General features: G+C 43.9%; 1 protein-coding gene across 8 annotated transcripts in view; it reads right to left on the bottom strand.

Moving 5' to 3' along the window:
- heatr5b (HEAT repeat containing 5B) overlaps nt 1-23,081 on the bottom strand; it is a 97,880-nt gene extending 74,799 nt beyond the window's left edge. For 3 of the 8 annotated variants that reach the window (XR_003868080.1, XR_003868081.1, XM_029702125.1), the window contains exons 1-10: nt 23,004-23,081; nt 22,264-22,486; nt 21,842-22,053; nt 14,135-14,243; nt 13,228-13,377; nt 12,688-12,859; nt 8,271-8,428; nt 7,778-7,900; nt 2,988-3,162; nt 2,554-2,586 (exon numbers count right to left, since the gene is read on the bottom strand). Coding sequence is in view for 2 of the 8 variants with exons in the window: in XM_029702125.1 (XP_029557985.1) it covers nt 2,554-2,586; nt 2,988-3,162; nt 7,778-7,900; nt 8,271-8,428; nt 12,688-12,859; nt 13,228-13,377; nt 14,135-14,243; nt 21,842-22,053; nt 22,264-22,389 (1,258 nt within the window). In the remaining 6 variants the exon portion in view is untranslated. The remainder of the gene's footprint in view (nt 1-2,553; nt 2,587-2,987; nt 3,163-7,777; nt 7,901-8,270; nt 8,429-12,687; nt 12,860-13,227; nt 13,378-14,134; nt 14,244-21,841; nt 22,054-22,263; nt 22,487-23,003) is intronic. The other 5 variants (XR_003868085.1, XR_003868088.1, XM_029702132.1 and 2 more) reach the window with 3 other exon arrangements.
- Between the last annotated feature and the right edge of the window lie 623 nt (nt 23,082-23,704).

The following is a 23,704-nucleotide window of genomic DNA, read 5'->3' as shown; positions in this document are numbered from 1 at the left end:
GCAACCCTTTGCCTTGATGACAGCTTTGTTCTCTTGGCATACTATCAACCAGGTTCACCAGCAATGCTTTTCCAATGGTCTTGAAGGAGTTCCCACATATGCTGAGCACTTGTTGGCTGCTTTTCCTTCACTCTGCAGGCCAACTCATCCCAAACCATCTCAATTGGGTTGAGGTTGGGTGATTGTGGAGGCCAGGTCATCTGATGCAGCACTCCATCACTCTCCTTCTTGGTCAAATAGCCCTTACACAGCCTGGAGGTGTGTTTGGTCATTATCCTGTTGGGAAAAAAATGATAGTCCCACTAAGCCCAAACCAGATGGGATGGCGTATCACTGAAGAATGCTGTGGTAACCATGCTGGTTAAGTGTGCCTTGAATTCTAAATAAATCACAGACGGTGTCATCAGCAAAGCACCCCCACACCATAACACCTCCTCCTCCATGCTTCACGGTGGGAAACACACATGCAGAGATCATTCAGTCATCTACTCTGCATCTCACAAAGACACGGCGGTTGGAACCAAAAATCTCAAATTTGTAATCAGACCAAAAGGACAGATTTCCACCAGTCTAATGTCCATTTCTCATGTTTCTTGGCCCAAGCAAGTCTCTTCTTCTTATTGGTGTCCTTTGGTAGTGGTTTCTTTGCAGCAATTCGACCATGAAGGCCTGATACAGTCTCCTCTGAACAGTTGATGTTGAGATGTGTCTGTTACTTGAACTCTGACGCATTTATTTGGGTTGCAATTTCTGAGGCTGGTAACTCTAATGAACTTATCCTCTGCAGCAGAGGTAACTCTGGGTCTTCCTTTCGTGTGGCGGTCCTCATGAGAGTCAGTTTCATCATAGTGCTTGATGGTTTTAGCAACCGCACTTGTAAAGAAACTTTCTCTATTGACTGACCTTCAGGTCTTAAAGTAATGATGGACTGTCATTTCTCTTTGCTTATCTGAGCTGTTCTTGCCATAATGTGGACTTGGTCTTTTACCAAATAGGGCTATCTTCTGTATACCCCCTTACCTTGTTACAACACAACTGATTGACTCAAACACATTAAGCAAAGAAATTCTAAAAAAGTAACTTTTAACAAGGCACACCTGTAAATTGAAATGCATTCCAGGTGACTACCTCATGAAGCTGGTTGAGAAAATACCAAGAGTGTGCGAAGCTGTAATCAAGGCAAAGGGTGGGCTACTTTAAATAATCTCAAATATATTTTCATTTGTTTAACACTTTTTTTTGGTTACTACATGATTCCATATGTGTTGTTTCATAGCTTACAATGTAAAAAAATTGTAAAAAAAAATAATAATAATAATTCAGAAAAACCCTGGAATGAGTACCGTAGGTTTATCCAAACTTTTGACTGGTAGTGTAGTTAGTTTAGTAGAGGAGTAGAAAGATGGCTTGAACCCACACAGTTCTCCATAAGGTATACAGACAGTTGATACAGACAGTTGATACAGGAGGTTTCAGAGGGAATCACAGAGTAAGAATCTGGAGAAGTTATTTTGTAAAAAGAAAAAGTGATTGTGATGATGGGATAGAGTAATTTGAACACCAAATGATGTCACACACACAAAAAAAAGACTAATTAGTTCATGTTTTTTTTGTTTTTTTAAAGCTCCCCAGGGGGATAAAAGGCTTGCTTTTGCTGAGTGTGCGAGTTAATTGGTTAATTGCTTTTCAACTCTATAACAAGATAATGTGATATATTTTTACAGGTTAATAGGGAATAGTTAAATACACTATGGGGAGTGTGCAATGGAAACTGAGAGTGGCACAATTTCAGCAACTTCAACAAAATCCCTGGTTTTCCAAAAATCCTGGTTGGAAAATTCCTTGAATTACAAGGGAATAAGGAAATACGGATTCCTCCAACCAGGATTTCTGGAAACCCAGGGAATTCTGGGAAAGTTGCCCTATCTACTGTACATATATTAAAGCCAGACTCAGCCCCAAATAAAATGTCCCTTTTTTTTCCTGGTTTAATACATCTTGAACTGTATAGATCAGGGGTGGGCAACTCCAGTCCTGGAGGGCATGATTGGTATAACACCTTTTCTCCATCCCTAGCAAACACAGCTGATTAATCACATTGCATTTTTAACTGAAGATCATGATTCGGTGATGATTCGGTGATTATTGGAGTCAGGTGTGTTAGCTGGGGCCCTGGGGGCAAAACTGTGACACCAAATCAGACCATCGAGGACTGGAATTGTTGACATGACGTCTGGCCTGGGTTTGTTTTGTCGCCCCGACAGTTTGATATTTCATAATCACTTAATAACATGAATGAGACTTACAGAGTCTGTCTTTAATGGCAATAATCTCTATAGTAGTAGCAGTAAGATGTTAGACTCATTCTGGAAAAACCTACGATGCATCCCAAACGGCACCCTATTCCCTATTATAGTGTACCACCCACAGGGCTCTATAGGGCTCCACGGGGCTCCACGGGGCTCCATATAGAACGTAAGGTACCATTTGAGATGCATAAGGCCCTAGAATGGCTGAAGAGGAGGCTAGTATGATGTAAGAAAAGGTCAATACCAGCAGAACTGTGCCTCCGAGCAGAGGTAAGAGCTGAGATGAGAAAAAGAAGAACAGGTGAGAGAGCGCGAGAGAGAGAGAACAGGTGAGAGAGCTAGATCAGTAGAGTCAGAGGATGAGCAGAGCAAGCGAAAAGCCCACACAACAAAAGCACACCCACTCCAAAATGAGAGACGGAGAAAAAAAAAGAAAAGGCTTGTTTGTGTGTCGGAGAATCCCAACTTCCACTTAGTCAATGGGAGACTGGACCCTAAGTTGAAGTTGGGATTTTACCCTTTTAAAAAGTACAAAATGTGAGAAACAAGAAAGAAAAAGACTCAAAAGTAAATCATAAGAAATTAGGATCAAATTAAACAAATTAAATGAAGTATATCTTAAATTATGAGAACTAAAATGCAATAACAATAATAATAATAAAGTGGATGTGTACTTACTCTGTAAAGCTCTGAACCGTGATATTTCCCCCCCATCTATCTCCTTACCCACAGCCCTCATCTGTTTACTGATAGCCTGGCAGATGTCTTTCCCTGCAGCGATCTGGGCCTTCTCCCCTAGCAGCCCACCCAGAGTGGAGCGCAGCATGAACGACACACAGCGACGGGAGTACACCTGTTAACACACACAGAGTACATCCTTAGTGTTCACACACACACACACACACACACACACACACACACAGAGTACATCCTTAACTTAGCTCATCACTAAGCTAAGGATCCTGGGACTAAACACCTCCCTCTGCAACTGGATCCTGGACTTCCTTACGCGCTGCCCCCAGGTGGTGAGGGTAGGTAGCAACACATCTGCCACTCTGATCCTCAACACTGGAGACCCCCAGGGGTGCGTGCTCAGTCCCCTCCTGTACTCCCTGTTCACCCATGACTACGTGGCCAGGCACGACTCCAACACCATCATTAAGTTTGCTGACAACACTGATCACCGACAACAACGAGACAGCCTATAGGGAGGAGGTCAGAGACCTGGCAGTGTGGTGCCAGAATAACAACCTATCCCTCAACGTAACCAAGACTAAGGAGATGATTGTGGACTACAGGAAAAGGAGGACCGAGCACACCCTCATTTTCATTGATGGGGCTGTTGTGGAGCAGGTTGAGAGCTTCAAGTTCCTCGGTGTCCACATCACCAACAAACTAACATTGTCCAAGCACACCAAGACAGACATGAAGAGAAATTGACAAAGCCTATTCCCTCTCAGGAAACTAAAAAGATTTGGCATGGGTCCTCAGATACTCAAAAGGTTCTACAGCTGCACCATCGAGAGCATCCTGACTGGTTGCATCACTGCCTGGTACGGCAACTGCTCGACCTCTGACCACAAGGCACTACAGAGGGTAGTGCGTACGGCCCAGTACATCACTGGGGCTAAGCTGCCTGCCATCCAGGACCTCTACACCAGGCGGTGTCAGAGGAAGGCCCTAAAAATTGTCAAAGACTCCAGCCACCCCAGTCATAGACTGTTCTCTCTACTACCACATGGCAAGTGGTACCGGAGTGCCAAGTCTAGGACCAAAAGGCTCCTCAACAGTTTTTACCCCCAAGCCATAAGACTCCTGAACAGGTAATCAAATGGCTACCCGGACTATTTGCATTGTGTGCCCCCCCCAACCCCTCTCTTTTACGCTGCTGTTACTCTCTGTTCATCATATATGCATAGTCACTTTAACTATACATTCATGTACATACTACCTCAATTAGCCCAATTACCCGTTGCCCCCGCACATTGGCTACCCGGACTATCTGCATTATGTCCTGCCACCCACCAACCAACCCCTTTTTTACGCTACTGCTACTCTCTGTTTATCATATATGCATAGTCACTTTAACCATACCTACATGTACATACTACCTCAATCAGCACGACTAACCGGTGCCTGTATATATAGCCTCGCTACTGTATATAGCCTCTCTACTGTATATAGCCTCTCTACTGTATATAGCCTCCCTACTGTTATTTTTCACTGTTGTTTTTATTTATTTACTTACTTATCTATTGTTCACCTAATACCTTTTTATTTTTTTACTTAAAATTGCATTATTGGTTAGAGCCTGTAAGTAAGCATTTCACTGTAAGGTCTACACCTGTTGTATTCAGCATTTCACTGTGAGGTCTACCTACACCTGTTGTATTCAGCATTTCACTGTAAGGTCTACACCTGTTGTATTCGGCGCACGTGACAAATAAACTTTGAACACCTTTTAACACACACACACACACACACACACACACACGGAGAGAACACGTGGAACCAATCAATATATAAATCAATCCATTTTAGCATCAGTTGTTAGAAAGTGCTTTACAGTGTTGGAATCGACTGAAATTTGAACATTGAGACATTAAATAAATGCCAGAGACTAAGCCTTGAATAGAAAGAGTTTGTAAAAAACCCAGAAGGCTTTGGAATGTGTTTGATGGAGGAGAGGAGAGCGATTTGTTGATATAGGGAAGACAGATGGATATCTGTGGGTGAGGGGTGAGGTCAGGAGGAGAGGAGAGCGATGTGTTGATATAGGGAAGACAGATGGATATCTGTGGGTGAGGGGTGAGGTCAGGAGGAGAGGAGAGCGATGTGTTGATATAGGGAAGACAGATGGATATCTGTGGGTCAGGAGGTGAGGGGTGAGGTCAGGAGGAGAGCGATGTGTTGATATAGGGAAGACAGATGGATATCTGTGGGTCAGGAGGTGAGGGGTGAGGTCAGTTCCCCTTAAGGGAGTAAATCAGGGTTAGTATCTGGTTACCTTCTTTCCTGTGGAGCCATAAACTAAGAAAGAGGAGTGTCTTAAGTAGGATGTATATAAACTGTGATGTCTGAAATGTTTAGCAGTCTGATTTTCAGCTGTACAGAACCTTTGGGAAAGATTAAACTTGGTTAAAGCTTCTCTAGTGTCCGTGAGTTATTTACTCTGAAAAATAAGAACCTAACAGTAACCACACTCGTTAGCTTGGGCTGCATGTCGGGTCTAGGATGCTATCATTTAGCAGCTAGCACCTCTAGAAGAATGATAGGCAGGAATCATAAGTTAACTATTTTGACACAATGCTAACTTCCGTAGCCTTGGCTAGCATAACTATTGTTGACACAATACCTTATTGCGGAGTGACATTGCTGAAATGCTGAATACAACAGGTGTAGACAGACCTCACAGTGAAATGCTGAATACAACAGGTGTAGACAGACCTCACAGTGAAATGCTGAATACAACAGGTGTAGACAGACCTCACAGTGAAATGCTTCCTTACGAACCCCTAACCGACAGTGCTCCTATTCTGGTGACATGATGATCGGTGCTTGGCTGCCGTTTGACAAATACAGATATGGCTCTTATCCATAATAATCTCATAATATAGGTAGTATCTGTATCTGCAAGATGGTGGCTCGAGCGCATCTAAAAAGAAGCAACAGCTCCTGTGACAAAACCATCAGTAGAGATGAAAATGCGATGGAAACCCATTTACCTTGTATTTCTCATTCTGTACATTGAGAATTTAACGGTAAAAGTTATTTTTATGTGTACTATATGTCATCACACACAGCCTTTTATCTGCAAAAAGTCTGTTTGATGAAAACACACTTACCGGTAGGAAAATTAATAATGTTTTATGCAGATTTTAGAATATTCACATTAAAATCTGTCGCAAATTGGATAGAAACCTAGCCGGAGACATGAATATACAGTACCATCCAAAAGCTTGGACACACCTACTCATTCCAGGGTTTTTATTTATTTATACATTGTAGAATAATAGTGTAGACATCAAAAGTATGAAATAACACATATGGAATCATGTAGTAACCAAAAAAGTGGAATTGTTTTCCTTCTTAATGCATTTGAGCCAATCAGTTGTGTTGTGACAAGGTAGGGTTGGTATACAGAAGATAGCCCTATTTGGTAAAAGACCAAGTCCATATTATGGCAAGAACAGCTCAAATAAGAGAAACGACAGTCCATCAAACAATCAAGCGCTATGACGAAACTGGCTCTCATGAGGACCATCACAGGAAAGGAAGACCCAGCGTTGCCTCTGCTGCAGAGGATAAGTTTATTAGAGTTACCAGCCTCAGAAATTGCAACCCAAATAAATGCGTCAGAGTTCAAGTAACAGACACATCTCAACATCAACTGTTCAGAGGAGACTGAATCAGGCCTTCATGGTCGAATTGCTGCAAAGAAACCACTACTAAAGGACACCAATAAGAAGAAGAGACTTGCTTGGGCCAAGAAACACGAGCAATGCAGATTAGACTGGTGGAAATCTTTCCTTTGGTCTGGAGTCCAAATTTGAGATTTTTGGTTCCAATCGACGTGTCTTTGTGAGACGCAGAGTAGATGAACAGATGGGTGGTTCCCACCGTGAAGCATGGAGGAGGAGGTGTGAGGGTGCTTTTCTGGTTACACTGTCAGTGATTTATTTAGAATTCAAAGCACACTTAATGCTACCACAGCATTCTGCAGCAATATGCCATCCCATCTGGTTTGGGCTTAGTGGGACTATCTTTTGTTTTTCAACAGGACAATAACCCAACACAACTCCAGGCTGTGTAAGGGCTATTTGACCAAGAAGGAGAGTGATGGAGTGCTCCATCAGATGACCTGGCCTCCACAATCCCCCGACCTCAATCCAACTGAGGTGGTTTGGGATGAGTTGGACCACAGAGTGAAGTAAAAGCAGCCAACAAGTGATCAGCATACGTGGGAACTCCTTCAAGACTGTTGGAAAAGCATTGCAGGTGAAGCTGGTTGAGAGAATGCCAAGAGTGCAAAGCTGTCATCAAGGCAATTGGTTGCTACTAAAATATTAAATATATTTTGATTTCTTTAACACTTTTGTTTACTACATGATTCCATATGTGTTATTTCATAGTTTTGATGTCTTCACTGTTATTCTACAATGTAGAAAATGGTAAAAAATAAAAAACCCTTGAATGAGTAGGAGTGTCCAAACTTTTCACTGGTACTGTATGCATGTATGTATGCATGTATGTATCATTCCCGACATTTGGATGGGAGCTATAATACAGTTATAATACCAATACAGTTATTGCTTGAATTAATGCTTATCTTGACTGCTTTCAATGGGGAAACATTGGCCTGTACCTCGCTTCCGTGATTTTCGTTGAAAACTCCCATAGCACGGGTAGCATAACTATTGCTTACACAATGCTAACTTCCCTAGCATGGACAGCATAATGCTACTCACCGCCTCCACGTGTGTCTGGGTGGCCCGCGGGTGGCTGACCAGGTCCAGAACGTGAGACAGGAACGTGGCAAAGGTCCGCTCAAGCCACTGGCCGCCCAGCGTGGTCACGAATACAACATATGCCTATTGGAGGAGAGAAGGAACATTACATGATTACATTATCACCTTATTATGAATGGTTATAACACCATCACCACCTTACTATGAATGTTATAACATCATTACACATGGCTTATTGTCACTGGTGCCGCGCACACACACAACCATAATCACTGGTACAACACACACCATTATCACTGGTACCACACCAATCAGCGTGTTAGAGGGGATCAGTTTGAGCTGTCTGACTCCTCTTCATCACATAACGATTAGTTACTGGGGATGAAGGTGATTTGTAGAGCTGTGATTCAACAGTCGGACAGCGATGTCGTCCATCTCAAACAAGCACATTATTATTCAACAACCTATCCAAACGGGAGGGACTTCTACGTACCTGTGTGACTCCCACCCGCACCTCTCTGCTGACAGAGCCCCCTCCCTTCAGCATCTCCCCCCCGCTCTTCAGGAAGCCAGATCCTCCTCTTAGGAAGCCTGTAGCCATCAGCTCCAACACCTCGTCTAGTGTGGCACGTTTCACGTTCTGACGCATCACTAGAGAAGACGGTAACATAGCACAGGTACAGAGGTCAGGGGGGGAAAGTGTCAACCAATGTCAGACAGACTTTTATTCAAATTGTCTTGAAAATGCTTCTGGTCTCCTCCATTGCTCTGATCTGAAAAAACCTTGTAAAAACCAGTATAATAATAATAATGAATAATAATGATAATAATGACAATAATAATAATAACGACAATAATAACAATAATAATGATAACAATAATAATGACAATAATGATAATTAGTAATAATGATAACAATAGCAATAATAATGATAACAATAGTAATAATAATAATAACAATAATAACAATAGTAGTAGTAGTAATAATGACAATAATAATAATAATGACAATAATAATAATAATGACAATAATAATAATAATAAAGGCCACTATACTGTTTTCACCTGTCAAGGAGTACAGATGAGACCTGGGCAGAAAATAGGTGGATTTTGTAGTTTATTTGAAAATGCCAACTTTTCAAATAATGGTGGTAGTTGAATATAGTTTATAAAGTGTTTCAAATAAAAGGCAACTTTTTTCTTTGACATTCAAATACAGATCTCGGAAAACCAAATAATATTTGAAGATATTTTGAATACCAAGTTATTTGAAAACAAAATATTTATATATTTCATGAAGAACCAAAAACTACAACAGTTAGTTGAATGAGTCTAAATATATATGAATGTTAAGCACAGGGTTTGATAAGCACAGGGTTTGGAGGGCTCTGGGATATGAATGCTAAGCACAGGGTTTGGAGGGCTCTGGGATATGAATGCTAAGCACAAGGTTTGGAGGGCTCTGGGATATGAATGCTAAGCACAGGGTTTGGAGGGCTCTGGGATATGAATGCTAAGCACAAGGTTTGGAGGGCTCTGGGATATGAATGCTAAGCACAGGGTTTGGAGGGCTCTGGGATATGAATGCTAAGCACAGGGTTTGGAGGGCTCTGGGATATGAATGTTAATATAGTCTATAGCCTAGAATGAAAAACACGAGGAACAGGGAATCACCGCAGCATTAGGAAAGCCCCACTTCTGCAGCTGCAAAATGACTAACACATATTTTAATAATGACTAAGAGATATTTTAATAATGACATATTTTAATAGTGACATATATTTTAATAAGGACTGAGACATTTTAATAATGACTGAGACATATATTTTAATAATGACATAAGGTAAATCAGGTAACTCTTGACATCAAGTTCTTATACTTGTGTAGTAACTTTCATTATTACAATAACACTGTTGTTACATAGGACTCTGGCAATTGCTGTATAATTGCCTAATAATGGAGTTATTACATAAGTGGAATAAGGAACTGCCACTATTGCCTATGTACAGTAGATAAACTATCAGTTCATTACTATGCAATTAAAATGCAATTACCAAAGTATTATGTAACACGATAACAAAATGTTGCTCCAAAAGTAATTACAGTTTTATTACACAAGCACAAGAACAGTTTAAATGTTAGGTGTTACTAAGAATGCTAACCGTAACAAAATATGGCTATTAAATGTTGAATGGAAACTAAATATCCAAAAAGTGCTTCATTGAATAAACTCCAGCCAAGGCTGGAGGAAAACCATGTTAGTTTGTATTCAGAGGAAACTATCCATTTTAAGACGTAAGAGCAGAGTTCCCCAACTGGCGGCCCGTTATAAAACATTTTTTTATTTATTTATAATAATTATTTCTTATTATTCATTGTTACATGTACAGCGCATTCAGAAAATATACAGGCCCCTTGACTTTTTCCACATTTTGTTACGTTACAGCCTTATTTTAAAATGGATTAAAATGTGTTGTTCCTCATCAATCTACACACAATACCCCATAATGACATCACAATAACATCACAATAACCCCATAATGACATCACAATAACCCCATAATGACATCACAATACCCCATAATGACATCACAATAACATCACAATAACCCCAAGCACCTTTGGCAGCGATTACAGCCTTGAGTCTTCTTGGGTATGACCCTACAAACTTGGCACATCTGTATTTGGGGAGTTTCTCTCATTCTTCTCTGCAGATCCTCTCAAGCTCTGTCAGGTTGGATGGGGAGCGTTGCTGCACAGCTATTTTCAGGTCACTCCAGAGATGTTAGATCGGGTTCAAGTCCGGGCTCTGGCTGGGCCACTCAAGGACATTCAGAGACTTGTCCTGAAGCCACACCTGTGTTGTCTTGGCTGTGTGCTTAGGGTCGTTGTCCTGTTGGACGGTGAACCTTTGCCGCAGTCTGATGTCCTGTGCGCTATGGAGCAGGATTTCATCAAGGATCTCTCTGTACTTTGCGCCGTTCATCTTTCCCTCGAACCTGACTAGTCTCCCAGTCCCTGCCACTGAAAAACATCCCCACAGCATGATGCTGCCACCACCATGCTTCACCGTAGGGCTTGTGCCAGGTTTTCTCCAACGTGACGTTTGGCATTCAGGCCAAAGAGTTCAGCCTTGGTTTCATCAGACCAGAGAATCTTGTTTCTTATGGTCTGAGAGTCCTTTAGGTGCCTTTTGTCAAACTCCAAGCAGGCTGTCATGGGCCTTTTAATGAGGAGTGGCTTCCGTCTGGCCACGCTACCATAAAGGTCTGATTGGTGGAGTGCTGCAGAGATGGGAGAAACTTCCAGAAGGACAACCATCTAAACAGAGGAACTCTGTCAGGTCAGGTTCTTGGTCACATCCCTGACCAACGCCCTTCTCCCCCGATTGCTCAGTTTGGCTGGGTGGCCAGCTCTAGGAAGAGTCTTGGTGGTTCTACACTTCTTGCATTTTAGAACGATGGAGGACACTATATTCTTGGGGACCTTCAATGCTGCAGACATTTTTTTGGTACCCTTCCCCAGATCTGTGCCTCGACAAAATCCTCTCTCGGAGCTCTACGGACAATTCCTTCGACCTCATGGCTTGGTTTTTGCTCTGACATGCACTGTCAACTGTGGGACCTTATATAGACAGGTGTGTGCCATTCCAAATCATGTCCAATCATTTGAATTTACAACAGGTGGACTCCAATCAAGTTGTAGAAACATCTCAAGGATGATCCATAGAAACAGGATGCACCCGAGCTCAATTTCAAATCTCATATCAAAAGGTACTGAATACTTATACCTTACAATTCTGTTTTTAATACATTTGCAAAAATGTCTAAAAACCTGGTTTTGCGTTGTCATTATGGGGTATTGTGTGTAGATTGATGTATAAAAACATTTTAAAATAAGGCTGTAACATAACAAAATGTAGAAAAAGGGGAGGGATTTGAATACTTTATCTGTACAAAATATCATTGGTTAATTGTTTTAATTATGTTCACCTGGGCAACGGACATTTACAGAATGTTTAGATAGAAATATAATATCTTCAACATTCCAGATACAGCCCTGACATTATTGGATTGGCTATCTTCAACTTATGGCAGGGATGTATCTGACAGTGCTGTTGGATCTCACCCCCCCCCCCCCACACTGGGATCTGACCCCCCCCTCACACTGGGATCTCAACCCCCCCCTCACACTGGGATCTGACCCCCCCCCCCCCCCCCCCCCCCGGGATCCATCAGAGAACCCCTGGATATCATCAACGAGACCCATCAGAGAACCCCTGGATATCATCATCGAGACCCATCAGAGAACCAATGGATATCATCATCGAGACCCATCAGAGAGCCCCTGGATATCATCATCGAGACCCATCAGAGAGCCCCTGGATATCATCATCGAGACCCATCAGAGAGCCCCTGGATATCATCGACGAGACCCATCAGAGAGCCCCTGGATATCATCGACGAGACCCATCAGAGAGCCCCTGGATATCATCGACGAGACCCATCAGAGAGCCCCTGGATATCATCGACGAGACCCATCAGAGAGCCCCTGGATATCATCGACGAGACCCATCAGAGAGCCCCTGGATATCATCGACGAGACCCATCAGAGAGCCCCTGGATATCATCGACGAGACCCATCAGAGAGCCCCTGGATATCATCGACGAGACCCATCAGAGAGCCCCTGGATATCATCGACGAGACCCATCAGAGAGCCCCTGGATATCATCGACGAGACCCATCAGAGAGCCCCTGGATATCATCGACGAGACCCATCAGAGAACCCCTGGATTAATCCCACAGCAGATGAACACACTAACTGTTAGTGTCTCTGGATAAGAGTGTCTGCTAAATGACTAATATGTCAAACCTGAGAAAGGAAACCCCCGTTAGAGCATGGGCCTAACCTGCAGCTTGTTTGGGCATCAGGGCCGTGGCCATGACTGTCCCCAGTAGTTTAGATACGGCTACCCTCACTCCATAGTTAGACCCTTCCAGGGCCTTGAAGCACAGAGTAGCTACGTTCTCCAGCTCGGTGGTCCACATGAATACAGCCTCATTCTGCAGCTCTAGAAGACACTATAGACAGAGAGGACAGAGAGAGAGACAGAGACAGAGCGACCGAGTTAATAGTTAGATCCTTCCAGGGCCTTGAAGCACAGAGTAGATACGTTCCCCAGCTATGTGGTCCTCCTCCTCCTCCCGTCAACCGACGGTCCTCCTCCTCCTCCTCCTCCCGTCAACCGACGGTCCTCCTCCTCCTCCTCCTCCTCCTCCTCCCGTCAACCGACGGTCCTCCTCCTCCTCCTCCTCCCGTCAACCGACGGTCCTCCTCCTCCTCCCGTCAACCGACGGTCCTCCTCCTCCTCCTCCTCCCGTCAACCGACGGTCATCGTCATATCTGAGCCCTTTCACAATTTATGGACTGTTGCACATTATTCACTCACCTTAGCCACAGCGCAGCGAACAGCCATGGAGCGGTCTGTGAGTAGGGAGCGAGCGTTCTTATAGATGTCTCTATGGCAAGAGGCTGCTGCTCCACCAAGACCATTCAACACCTTCTGTAGACTGAGTAGAATCTCACTACGACCCTGGGACTGGAGACAGAGGAGAGGGATGAGAGGAGAGGGGGTGAGAGGAGGGGGGAGGGATGAGGGGAGATGAGAGGAGGGGCGAGGAGGAGGGGGCGATGAGAGGCATGAGGGGATGAGAGGAGGGGGATGAGGGGAGAGATGAGGAGAAATGGGGTGGTACATACAAGTCATTCTAAGCCTACCAAGTCAATCTAAGTCTATCCCACTATTGTTGCCATGATGAACTGTACATTGTTCTGAGCAACGATAGAGATAAACCTGACATTCCTAGAATGTTTTATTTATTTAACCTTTATTTAAATAGGTCAGTCAGAATACCACGATAAGAAGCATTATGAGCTGCTAGGGGGCCCTCGCCCCTGCTCTCTAAAACCTAGGGAGCCCTCGCCCCTGCTCTCTAAAACCTAGGGAGCCCTCGCCCCTGCTCTCTAAAACCTAGGGAGCCCTCGCCCCTGCTCTCTAAAACCTAGGGAGCCCTCGCCCCTGCTCTCTAAAACCTAGGGAGCCCTCGCCCCTGCTCTCTAAAACCTAGGGAGCCCTCGCCCCTGCTCTCTAAAACCTAGGGAGCCCTCGCCCCTGCTCTCTAAAACCTAGGGAGCCCTCGCCCCTGCTCTCTAAAACCTAGGGAGCCCTCGCCCCTGCTCTCTAAAACCTAGGGAGCCCTCACCCCTGCTCTCTAAAACCTAGGGAGCCCTCACCCCTGCTCTCTAAAACCTAGGGAGCCCTCACCCCTGCTCTCTAAAACCTAGGGAGCCCTTACCTCTGCAGTCTTCAGTGCTTTCAGCATGTTGGTGATGGTGTCCGGGAAGGAGCTTCCCAGCATCCGCCCCATCTTCTCATAGAAGGACCCAACACAGGCCACCGCAGCGCTGCAAAACAAACCACGATGAGCATAAGAGAGCAGTTCATTACCACTCAATTATAGACTGGAAGCTATTCTTTACCCATTCACACCCGGTCACCAGACAGCATCCAGTCACCATCCAGTCACCAGACAGCATCCAGTCACCAGACAGCATCCAGTCACCAGACAGCATCCAGTCACCAGACAGCATCCAGTCACCAGACAGCCAGTAGCTAGGTTTCCATCCAATTTGCGACATATTTTCATGTGAATATTATAAAATCATTGTCCAATTTTATGTGAACTCAAATCAGGTAAATCTCCTGGGACTGCATTATTACAAACACACTGCATGGACAGATGTTTCCTCTGAAAAAAAAGGCCATGATGGAAACACTGGAGCACCATTAACTCCTGCTATAGATCACAGATAATCCGCTGAGCTGGCTCTCTCAAACCTCGTCTTAATCCCGCTTTAAAAACCACAGAATATCACGGCGCATATCAACATCAACTACTAACTCTGATGTGATGTCAACCAAACAGGATGTAGGCCTAGACGTTCATAACCTCACTTTCAGGCTACATAGAAACAGATGATAGAGGGTTCAGAAAACTGTTTTCTGCCCCTCCCAAAAGATAGAATTTGTAGATAACTGGCCCTCTTTCTGGGATTCACCCACAAACAGGACCAAGCCTGGCCTGCTGAGGAGTGACGGACTCCATCCTAGCTGGAGGGGTGCTCTCATCTTATCTACGAACATAGACAGGGCTCTAACTCCTCTAGCTCCACAATGAAATAGGGTGCAGGCCAGGCAACAGGCTGTTAGCCAGCCTGCCAGCTTAGTGGAGTCTGCCACTAGCACAGTTAGCGTAGTCAGCTCAGCTTTCCCCATTGAGACCGTGTCTGTGCCTCGATCTAGGTTGGGCAAAATTAAAAATGCCGGTGTTCGCTTCAGTAATCTTACTAGTATAAAGACCTCCTCCATTCCTGCCATTATTGAAAGAGATTGTGATACTTCACATCTCAAAATTGGGTTACTTAATGTTAGATCCCTCACTTCCAAGGCAGTTATAGTCAATGAACTAATCACTGATCATAATCTTGATGTGATTGGCCTGACTGAAACATGGCTTAAGCCTGATGAATTTACTGTGTTAAATGAGGCCTCACCCCCTGGTTACACTAGTGACCATACCCCCCGTGCATCCGGCAAAGGCGGATGCTCGTAACATTTACGATAGCAAATTTCAATTTACAAAAAAAAAAAAAATGACGTTTTCGTCTTTTGAGCTTCTAGTCATGAAATCTATGCAGCCTACTCAATCACTTTTTATAGCTACTGTTTACAGGCCTCCTGGGCCATATGCATTGTTCCTTACTGAGTTCCCTGAATTCCTATCGGATCTTGTAGTCATAGCAGATAATATTCTAATTTTTGGTGACTTTAACATTCACATGGAAAAGTCCACAGACCCACTCCAAAAGGCTTTCGGAGCCATCATCGACTCAGTGGGTTTTGTCCAACATGTCTCTGGACCTACTCACTGCCACAGTCATACTCTGGACCTAGTTTTGTCCCATGGAATAAATGTTGTGGATCTTAATATTTTTCCTCATAATCCTGGATTATCGGACCACCATTTTATTGCGTTTACAATTGCAACAAATAATCTGCTCAGACCCCAACCAAGGAAGATTAAAAGTCGTGCTATAAATTCTCAGACAACCCAAAGATTCCTTGATGCCCTTCCAGACTCCCTCTGCCTACCCAAGGACGTCAGAGGGCAAGAATCAGTTAACCACCTAACCGAGGAACTCAATTTAACCTTGCGCAATACCCTAGATGCAGTTGCACCCCTAAAAATTAAAAACATCTGTCATAAGAAACTAGCTCCCTGGTATACAGAAAATACACGAGCTCTGAAGCAAGCTTCCAGAAAATTGGAACGGAAATGGCGCCACACTAAACTGGAAGTCTTCCGACTAGCTTGGAAAGACAGTACCGTGCAGTATCGAAGAGCCCTCACTGCTGCACGATCATCCGATTTTTCCAACTTAATTGAGGAAAATAAGAACAATCCGAAATTTCTTTTTGACACTGTCGCAAAGCTAACTAAAAAGCAGCATTCGCAAATGGAGGATGGCTTTCACTTCAGCAGTAATAAATTTATGAACTTCTTTGAGGAAAAGATCATGATCATTAGAAAGCAAATTACGGACTCCTCTTTAAATCTGGGTATTCCTCCAGGGCTCCATTGTCCTGAGTCTGCACAACTCTGCCAGGACCTAGGATCAAGGGAGATACTAAAGTGTTTTAGTACTATATCTCTTGACATAATGATGAAAATAATCATGGCCTCCAAACCCTCAAGCTGCATACTGGACCCTATTCCAACTAAACTACTGAAAGAGCTGCTTCCTGTGCTTGGCCCTCCTATGTTGAACATAATAAACGGCTCTCTATCCACCGGATGTGTACCAAGCTCACTAAAAGTGGCAGTAATAAAGCCTCTCTTGAAAAAGCCGAATCTTGACCCAGAAATTATAAAAAACTATCGGCCTATATCGAATCTTCCATTCCTCTCAAAAATTGTAGAAAAAGTTGTTGCGCAGCAACTCACTGCCTTCCTGAAGACAAACAATGTATACGAAACGCTTCAGTCTGGTTTTAGACCCCATCATAGCACTGAGACTGCACTTGTGAAGGTGGTAAATGACCTTTTAATGACGTCAGACCGAGGCTCTGCATCTGTCCTCATGCTCCTAGATCTTAGTGCCGCTTTTGATACCATCGATCACCACATTCTTTTGGAGAGATTGGAAACCCAAATTGGTCTACATGGACAAGTTCTGGCCTGGTTTAGATCTTATCTGTCGGAAAGATATCAGTTTGTCTCTGTGAATGGTTCGTCCTCTGACAAATCAATTGTAAATTTCGGTGTTCCTCAAGGTTCCGTTCTAGGACCACTATTGTTTTCACTATATATTTTACCTCTTGGGGATGTTATTCGAAAACATAATGTTAAATTTCACTGCTATGCGGACGACACACAGCTGTACATTTCAATGAAACATGGTGAAGCCCCAAAATTGCCCTCGCTAGAAGCCTGTGTTTCAGACATTAGGAAGTGGATGGCTGCAAATTTTCTACTTTTAAACTCGGACAAAACAGAGATGCTTGTCCTAGGTCCCAAGAAACAAAGAGATCTTCTGTTGAATCTGACAATTAATCTGGATGGTTGTACAGTCGTCTCAAATAAAACTGTGAAGGACCTCGGCGTTACTCTGGACCCTGATCTCTCTTTTGAAGAACATATCAAGACTGCTTCAAGGACAGCTTTTTTCCATCTACGTAACATTGCAAAAATCAGAAACTTTCTGTCCAAAAATGACGCAGAAAAATTAATCCATGCTTTTGTTACTTCTAGGCTCAACTACTGCAATGCTCTACTTTCCGGCTACCCGGATAAAGCACTAAACAAACTTCAGTTAGTGCTAAATACGGCTGCTAGAATCCTGACTAGAACCAAAAAATGTGATCATATTACTCCAGTGCTAGCCTCCCTACACTGGCTTCCTGTTAAGGCAAGGGCTGATTTCAAGGTTTTACTGCTAACCTACAAAGCATTACATGGGCTTGCTCCTACCTATCTTTCCGATTTGGTCCTGCCGTACATACCTACACGTACGCTACGGTCACAAGACGCAGGCCTCCTAATTGTCCCTAGAATTTCTAAGCAAACGGCTGGAGGTAGGGCTTTCTCCTATAGAGCTCCATTTTTATGGAATGGTCTGCCTACCCATGTGAGAGACGCAGACTCAGTCTCAACCTTTAAGTCTTTACTGAAGACTTATCTCTTCAGTAGGTCCTATGATTAAGTATAGTCTGGCCCAGGAGTGTGAAGGTGAACGGAAAGGCTGGAGCAACGAACCGCCCTTGCTGTCTCTGCCTTGTCGGTTCCCCTCTTCCCACTGGGATTCTCTGCCTCTAACCCTTTTACAGGGGCTGAGTCACTGACTTACTGGTGTTCTTCCATGCCGTCCATGGGAGGGGTGCGTCACTTGAGTAGGTTGAGCCACTGACGTGGTCTTCCTGTCTGGGTTGGCGCCCCCCCCTTGGGTTGTGCCGTGGCGGAGATCTTTGTGGGCTATACTCGGCCTTGTCTAAGTTGGTGGTTGTAGATATCCCTCTAGTGGTGTGGGGGCTGTGCTTTGGCAAAGTGGGTGGGGTTATATCCTGCCTGTTTGGCCCTGTCCGGGGGTATCATCGGATGGGGCCACAGTGTCTTCTGATCCCTCCTGTCTCAGCCTCCAGTATTTATGCTGCAGTAGTTTATGTGTCGGGGGGCTAGGGTCAGTCTGTTACATCTGGAGTATTCTCTTGTCTTATCCGGTGTCCTGTGTGAATGTAAATATGCTCTCTCTAATTCTCTCTTCTCTCTTTCTTTCTTTCTCTCGGAGGACCTGAGCCCTAGGACCATGTCTCAGGACTACCTGGCATGATGACTCCTTGCTGTCCCCAGTCCACCTGGCCATGCTGCTGCTCCAGTTTCAACTATTCTGCCTGCGGCTACGGAACCCTGACCTGTTTCACCGGACGTGCTTGTTGCACCCTCGACAATTACTATGATTATTATTATTTGACCATGCTGGTCATTTACGAACATTTTAACATCTTGACCATGTTCTGTTATAATATCCACCCGGCACAGCCAGAAGAGGACTGGCCACCCCTCATAGCCTGGTTCCTCTCTAGGTTTCTTCCTAGGTTTTTGGCCTTTCTCAGGAGTTTTTCCCAGCCACCGTGCTTCTTTCACATGCATTGCTTGCTGTTTGGGGTTTTACATCTCATTTCAAAATCATGGGCATTAATATGGAGTTGGTCCCCCCCTTTGCTACTATAACAGCCTCCACTCTTCTGGGAAGGCTTTCCACGAGATGTTGGAAGATTGCTGTTGTGGTCATGATGCCTGGATCGCAGTCGGCTTTCCAATTCATCCCAAAGTTGTTTGATGGGGTTGAGGTCAGGGCTCTGTGCAGGCCAGTCAAGTTCTTCCACACCGATCTCGAGAAATCATTTCTGTATGGACGTCCCTTTGTGCACTGTCATGCTGAAACAGGAAAGGGCCTTCCCCAAACGGTTAACACAAAGTTGGAAGCAAAGAATTGTCTATAATGTCATTGTATGCTGTAGCGATAAGATTTCCCTTCACTGGAACTAAGGGGCCTGCACCATGAAAAACAGCCCCAGACCATTATTCCTCCTCCACCAAACTTTACAGTTGGCACTATGCATTCGGGCAGGTAGCATTCTCCTGGCATCCACCAAACCCAGATTAGTCCGTTGGACTGCCAGATGGTGAGCGTGATTCATCACTCCAGAGAACGTGTTTCCACTGCTCCAGAGTCCAATGGCGGTGAGCTTTAAACCACTCCAGCCGACGCTTGGCATGGTGATCTTAGGCTTGTGTACAGCTGCTCGGCCATGGAAACCCATTTCATAAAGCTCCCGACTAACAGTTATTGTGCTGATGTTGCTTCCAGAGGCAGTTTGGAACTCTGTAGTGACGGTTACAACTGAGGACAGATGATTTTTACGCGCTACGTGCTTCAGTACTCGGCGGTCCCGCTCTGTGAGCTTGTGTGGCCTACCACTTTGCAGCTGAGCCGTTGTTGCTCCTAGACGTTTCCACTTCACACTAACAGCACCTACAGTTGACCGGGGCTGCTCTAGCAGGGCAGAAATGTGACGAACTGATTTGTTGGAAAGGTGGCATCCTATGACAGTGCCACGTTGAAAGTCACTGAGCTCTTCAGTAAGGCCATTCTACTGCCAATGTTTGTCTATGGAGATTGCATGGCTGTGTGCTCGATTTTATACACCTGTCAGCAACGGGTGTAACTGAAATAGCAGAATCCACTCACTTGAAGGGGTGTTCACATACTTTTGTTTGTATATAAAGTGCATTCGGAAAGTATTCAGACCCCTTGACTTTTTCAACATTTTGTTACGTTACAGCCTTGTTCTAAAATGGATTAAATACAAAAACATCCTTCGCAATCTACACACAATACCCCATAATGACAAAGCAAAAACAGATTAAGACATTTTGGCAAATGTAATAAAAATAAAACAGAAATACTTTATTTACATAAGTATTCAGACACTTTGCTATGAGAATTGAAATTGAGCTCAGGTGCATCCTGTTTCCATTGATCATCCTTGAGATGTTTCTACAACTTGATTGGAGTTCACTTGTAGTAAATTCAATTGATTGGACATGATTTGGAAAGGCACACACCTGTCTATATTGACAGTGCATGTCAGAGCAAAAACCAAGCCATGAGGTCAAAGGAATTATCCGTAGAGCTCAGAGACAGGATTGTGTCGAGGCACAGATCTGGGGAAGGATACCAAAACATTTCTGCAGCATTGAAGGTCCCCGAGAACACAGTGGCCTCCATCATTCTGAAATGGAAGAAGTTTGGAACCACCAAGACTCTTCCTAGAGCTGGCTGCCCTGCCAACTGAGCAATCGGGGGAGAAGGGCCTTGGTCAGGGAGGTGACCAAGAACCCGATGGTCACTGACAGAGCTCCTCTGTTGAGATGGGAGAACAACCATCTCTGCAGCACTCCACCAATCAGACCTTTATGGTAGAGTGGCCAAACAGAAGCCACTCCTCAGTAAAAGGCACATGACAGCCTGCTTGGAGTTTGCCAAAAGGCACCTAAAGGACTCTCAGACCATGAGAAACAAGATTCTCTGGTCTGATGAAACCAAGATTGAACTCTTTGGCCTGAATGCCAAGCGTCACTGGAGGAAACCTGGCACCATCCCTAAGGTGAAGCATGGTGGCAGCATCATGCTGCGGGGATGTTTTTCAACTGCACGATATGGGAGACTAGTCAGGATCGAGGGAAAGATGAACGGAGGAAAGTACAGAGAGATCCTTGATGAAAACCTGCTCCAGAGCACTCAGGACATCAGACTGGTGCGAAGGTTCACTTTCCAAAAGGGCAATGACCCTAAGCACACAGCCAAGACAACGCAGGAGTGGCTTTGGGACAAGTCTCTGAATGTCCTTGAGTGGCCCAGCCAGAGCCTGGACTTAAACCCGATCTAACATCTCTGGAGAGACCTGAAAATAGTTGTGCAGTGATGCTCCCCATCCAACCTGACAGAGCTTGAGAGGATCTGCAGAGAAGAATGGGAGAAACTCCCCAAACAGGTTTGACAAGCTTGTAGGGTCATAGCCAAGAAGACTTCAGGCTGTAATCGCTGCCAAAGGTGCTTCAACAAAGTACTGAGTAAAAGGGTCTGAATACTTATGTAAATGTAATACAGTGTTTTATTTGTAATACATTTGCAAAAATTACTAGAAACCTGTTTTTGATTTGTCATTATGGGGTATTATGCTTTTTTTTAATGCATTTTAGAATAAGGCTGTAATGTAACAAAATATGGAAAAAGTTAAGGGGTCTGAATACGCGCGTGTGTGTATATATATATATATATATATATATAATTTTAATGTTGAGACCTACATCTAAAGCCTATAATTATAATGCTGAGACCTACATCTAATGCATAAAGATATATCAAACTAAAAAGCTCACAGTTTGGTGGGGAGGTAGGTGGGCGTGTCATCCTTGCTCTTGATGATGTCGTTGCACTTGTCCAGCGTCTGGAAGACGGTGAAGGTGTCTCCTATGCTGTAGAGGGTAGCCAGGTTCTTAGCTAGCAATTTCCTGGTGGGAGGGCCAGGGGCACTGCTGATCAACCCTGTCAGCTGCTCAACCAACTTCTTCTGCTTCTCCTTCACATCCACCTGGCGGCGGGGACATAAACACAGAGAGAGAGAGAGAGAAAGACAGAGACACACACTGAGAGATTAACACTCAAAACACAGGCACGCAAACACACACAAACAACAAAACGTAGGTTGCAGATAGAGTAAATTGAATAACACTGACAGCACGTGTGTGTAACACAGGTGTATGGACTAGCGTGAGAAAATGAGTCTCTCTTGTCAACTCACCTTGTTTGCTGCCACTAGAACCTTGTCAAGGAAGCGGAGCCATTCGAAGATGAAGACGGGTCTCTTAGCCTCAGTGATCTGAGCTAGGGCTTCCTCGTTCAGAAGTAGACTGTGAGCCAACTCCATGGCGATAGTAACCTAGCTAGCGGTAGCTAATAGCCGATAGATCTTGGGTAAAAAGGTCCTCTCCTTCAGCTCACAGAGCCCAATGATACAACCTCAACTTTTGGAAATGTATCGGGGGGGGGGGGGGAGAGAGGATCTCAGTATATTCACAGTGGTTTTATATCAGGCCCAATAAGAGACCAAAAGATAAACGTCAGAGCAGAGGATGTAACGTTAGCTAGCTAGCTAGCTACAAGCTAACGTTACAGAGTCCGATGTGGTCGCACCTGTCAACTATATTGGCTAGTAGTTAACAAACACTAACACAAATATTAACTTGGTAACGTTACAATGCTCATAGTACCGGTCCGTCGTGTAACCCAACTAATTTAAACTGATACCTAGCTAACGAACTACGTTCATAAAATTGTTGACTGACGTTACAATGATAGAAGAGGGTTAGGACCACAGCTAGCAAAACATTAGCATTTCAGGACACTTACCACACAGCTTACTAGACGCAAATTAATGCCGAAAAAAGGCACGAACACAAGCATATATTTCAGAAAGTTAATCACAGACGTAAATATTGAATACGCTTTAAATTAAACCAAATAATAAAAAACTCGTCCTACCTGTTTGTCGTCAAGATCATTTGACGTTAACTGTGTCGATGGCCAATGATGTTTATAAACCATGAATGGCTGACAGGGGGCGCTGTATTGAAGTCAAAGCGCAGCCATCTTGGTACTCTTCAATTAAAATGATATATCTTTTGAAAGCCATAGAAATGTATATATTAACGTATTCATTGGTTTTTGACACGTTTATTATATTACAGACACCTTAATGCATAATTTAAAATTAAAGGATGTCAGCTGAACAGAAAAATGAAATATAAATTACATACAACATTTTCCTTAAAATATATATTTTTGAGAATACTAATCTTACTTTCCACAATAAAACAACATAAATACTTAAATACATGTAATTTTGTCCTTGAAACATTTAATTAAAATACTGTTGAATTCCATTCATTCCTACGGAGGACTGTTCCTACTGGGGAGTACCAATATGGCCGACCGGTGGCTTCAAATCGACTCGGAGATTTACCCACTTTTCGAGGTACCCGGACCAAGCATATGAATGCAGCAATAACGTCAGAAAACCATAGGTTGTACACGTCATTGGTCAGTGGCACACAGTAGATTGTAAATTCTATTTGAACAAGATTTGACCCTATTATGGAGAGATGTACCTGCTTAGATTATTTACCTACGATATAAATCATTTGAAACAATTGTATGTAATTAAATCTTTTGGCCAAATTTCA

This window comes from Salmo trutta, chromosome 2 (genome assembly GCF_901001165.1).
Source record: "Salmo trutta chromosome 2, fSalTru1.1, whole genome shotgun sequence".
Taxonomy (NCBI): Eukaryota; Metazoa; Chordata; class Actinopteri; order Salmoniformes; family Salmonidae; genus Salmo; species Salmo trutta.
This window is presented reverse-complemented; position numbering and strand designations above follow the sequence as displayed.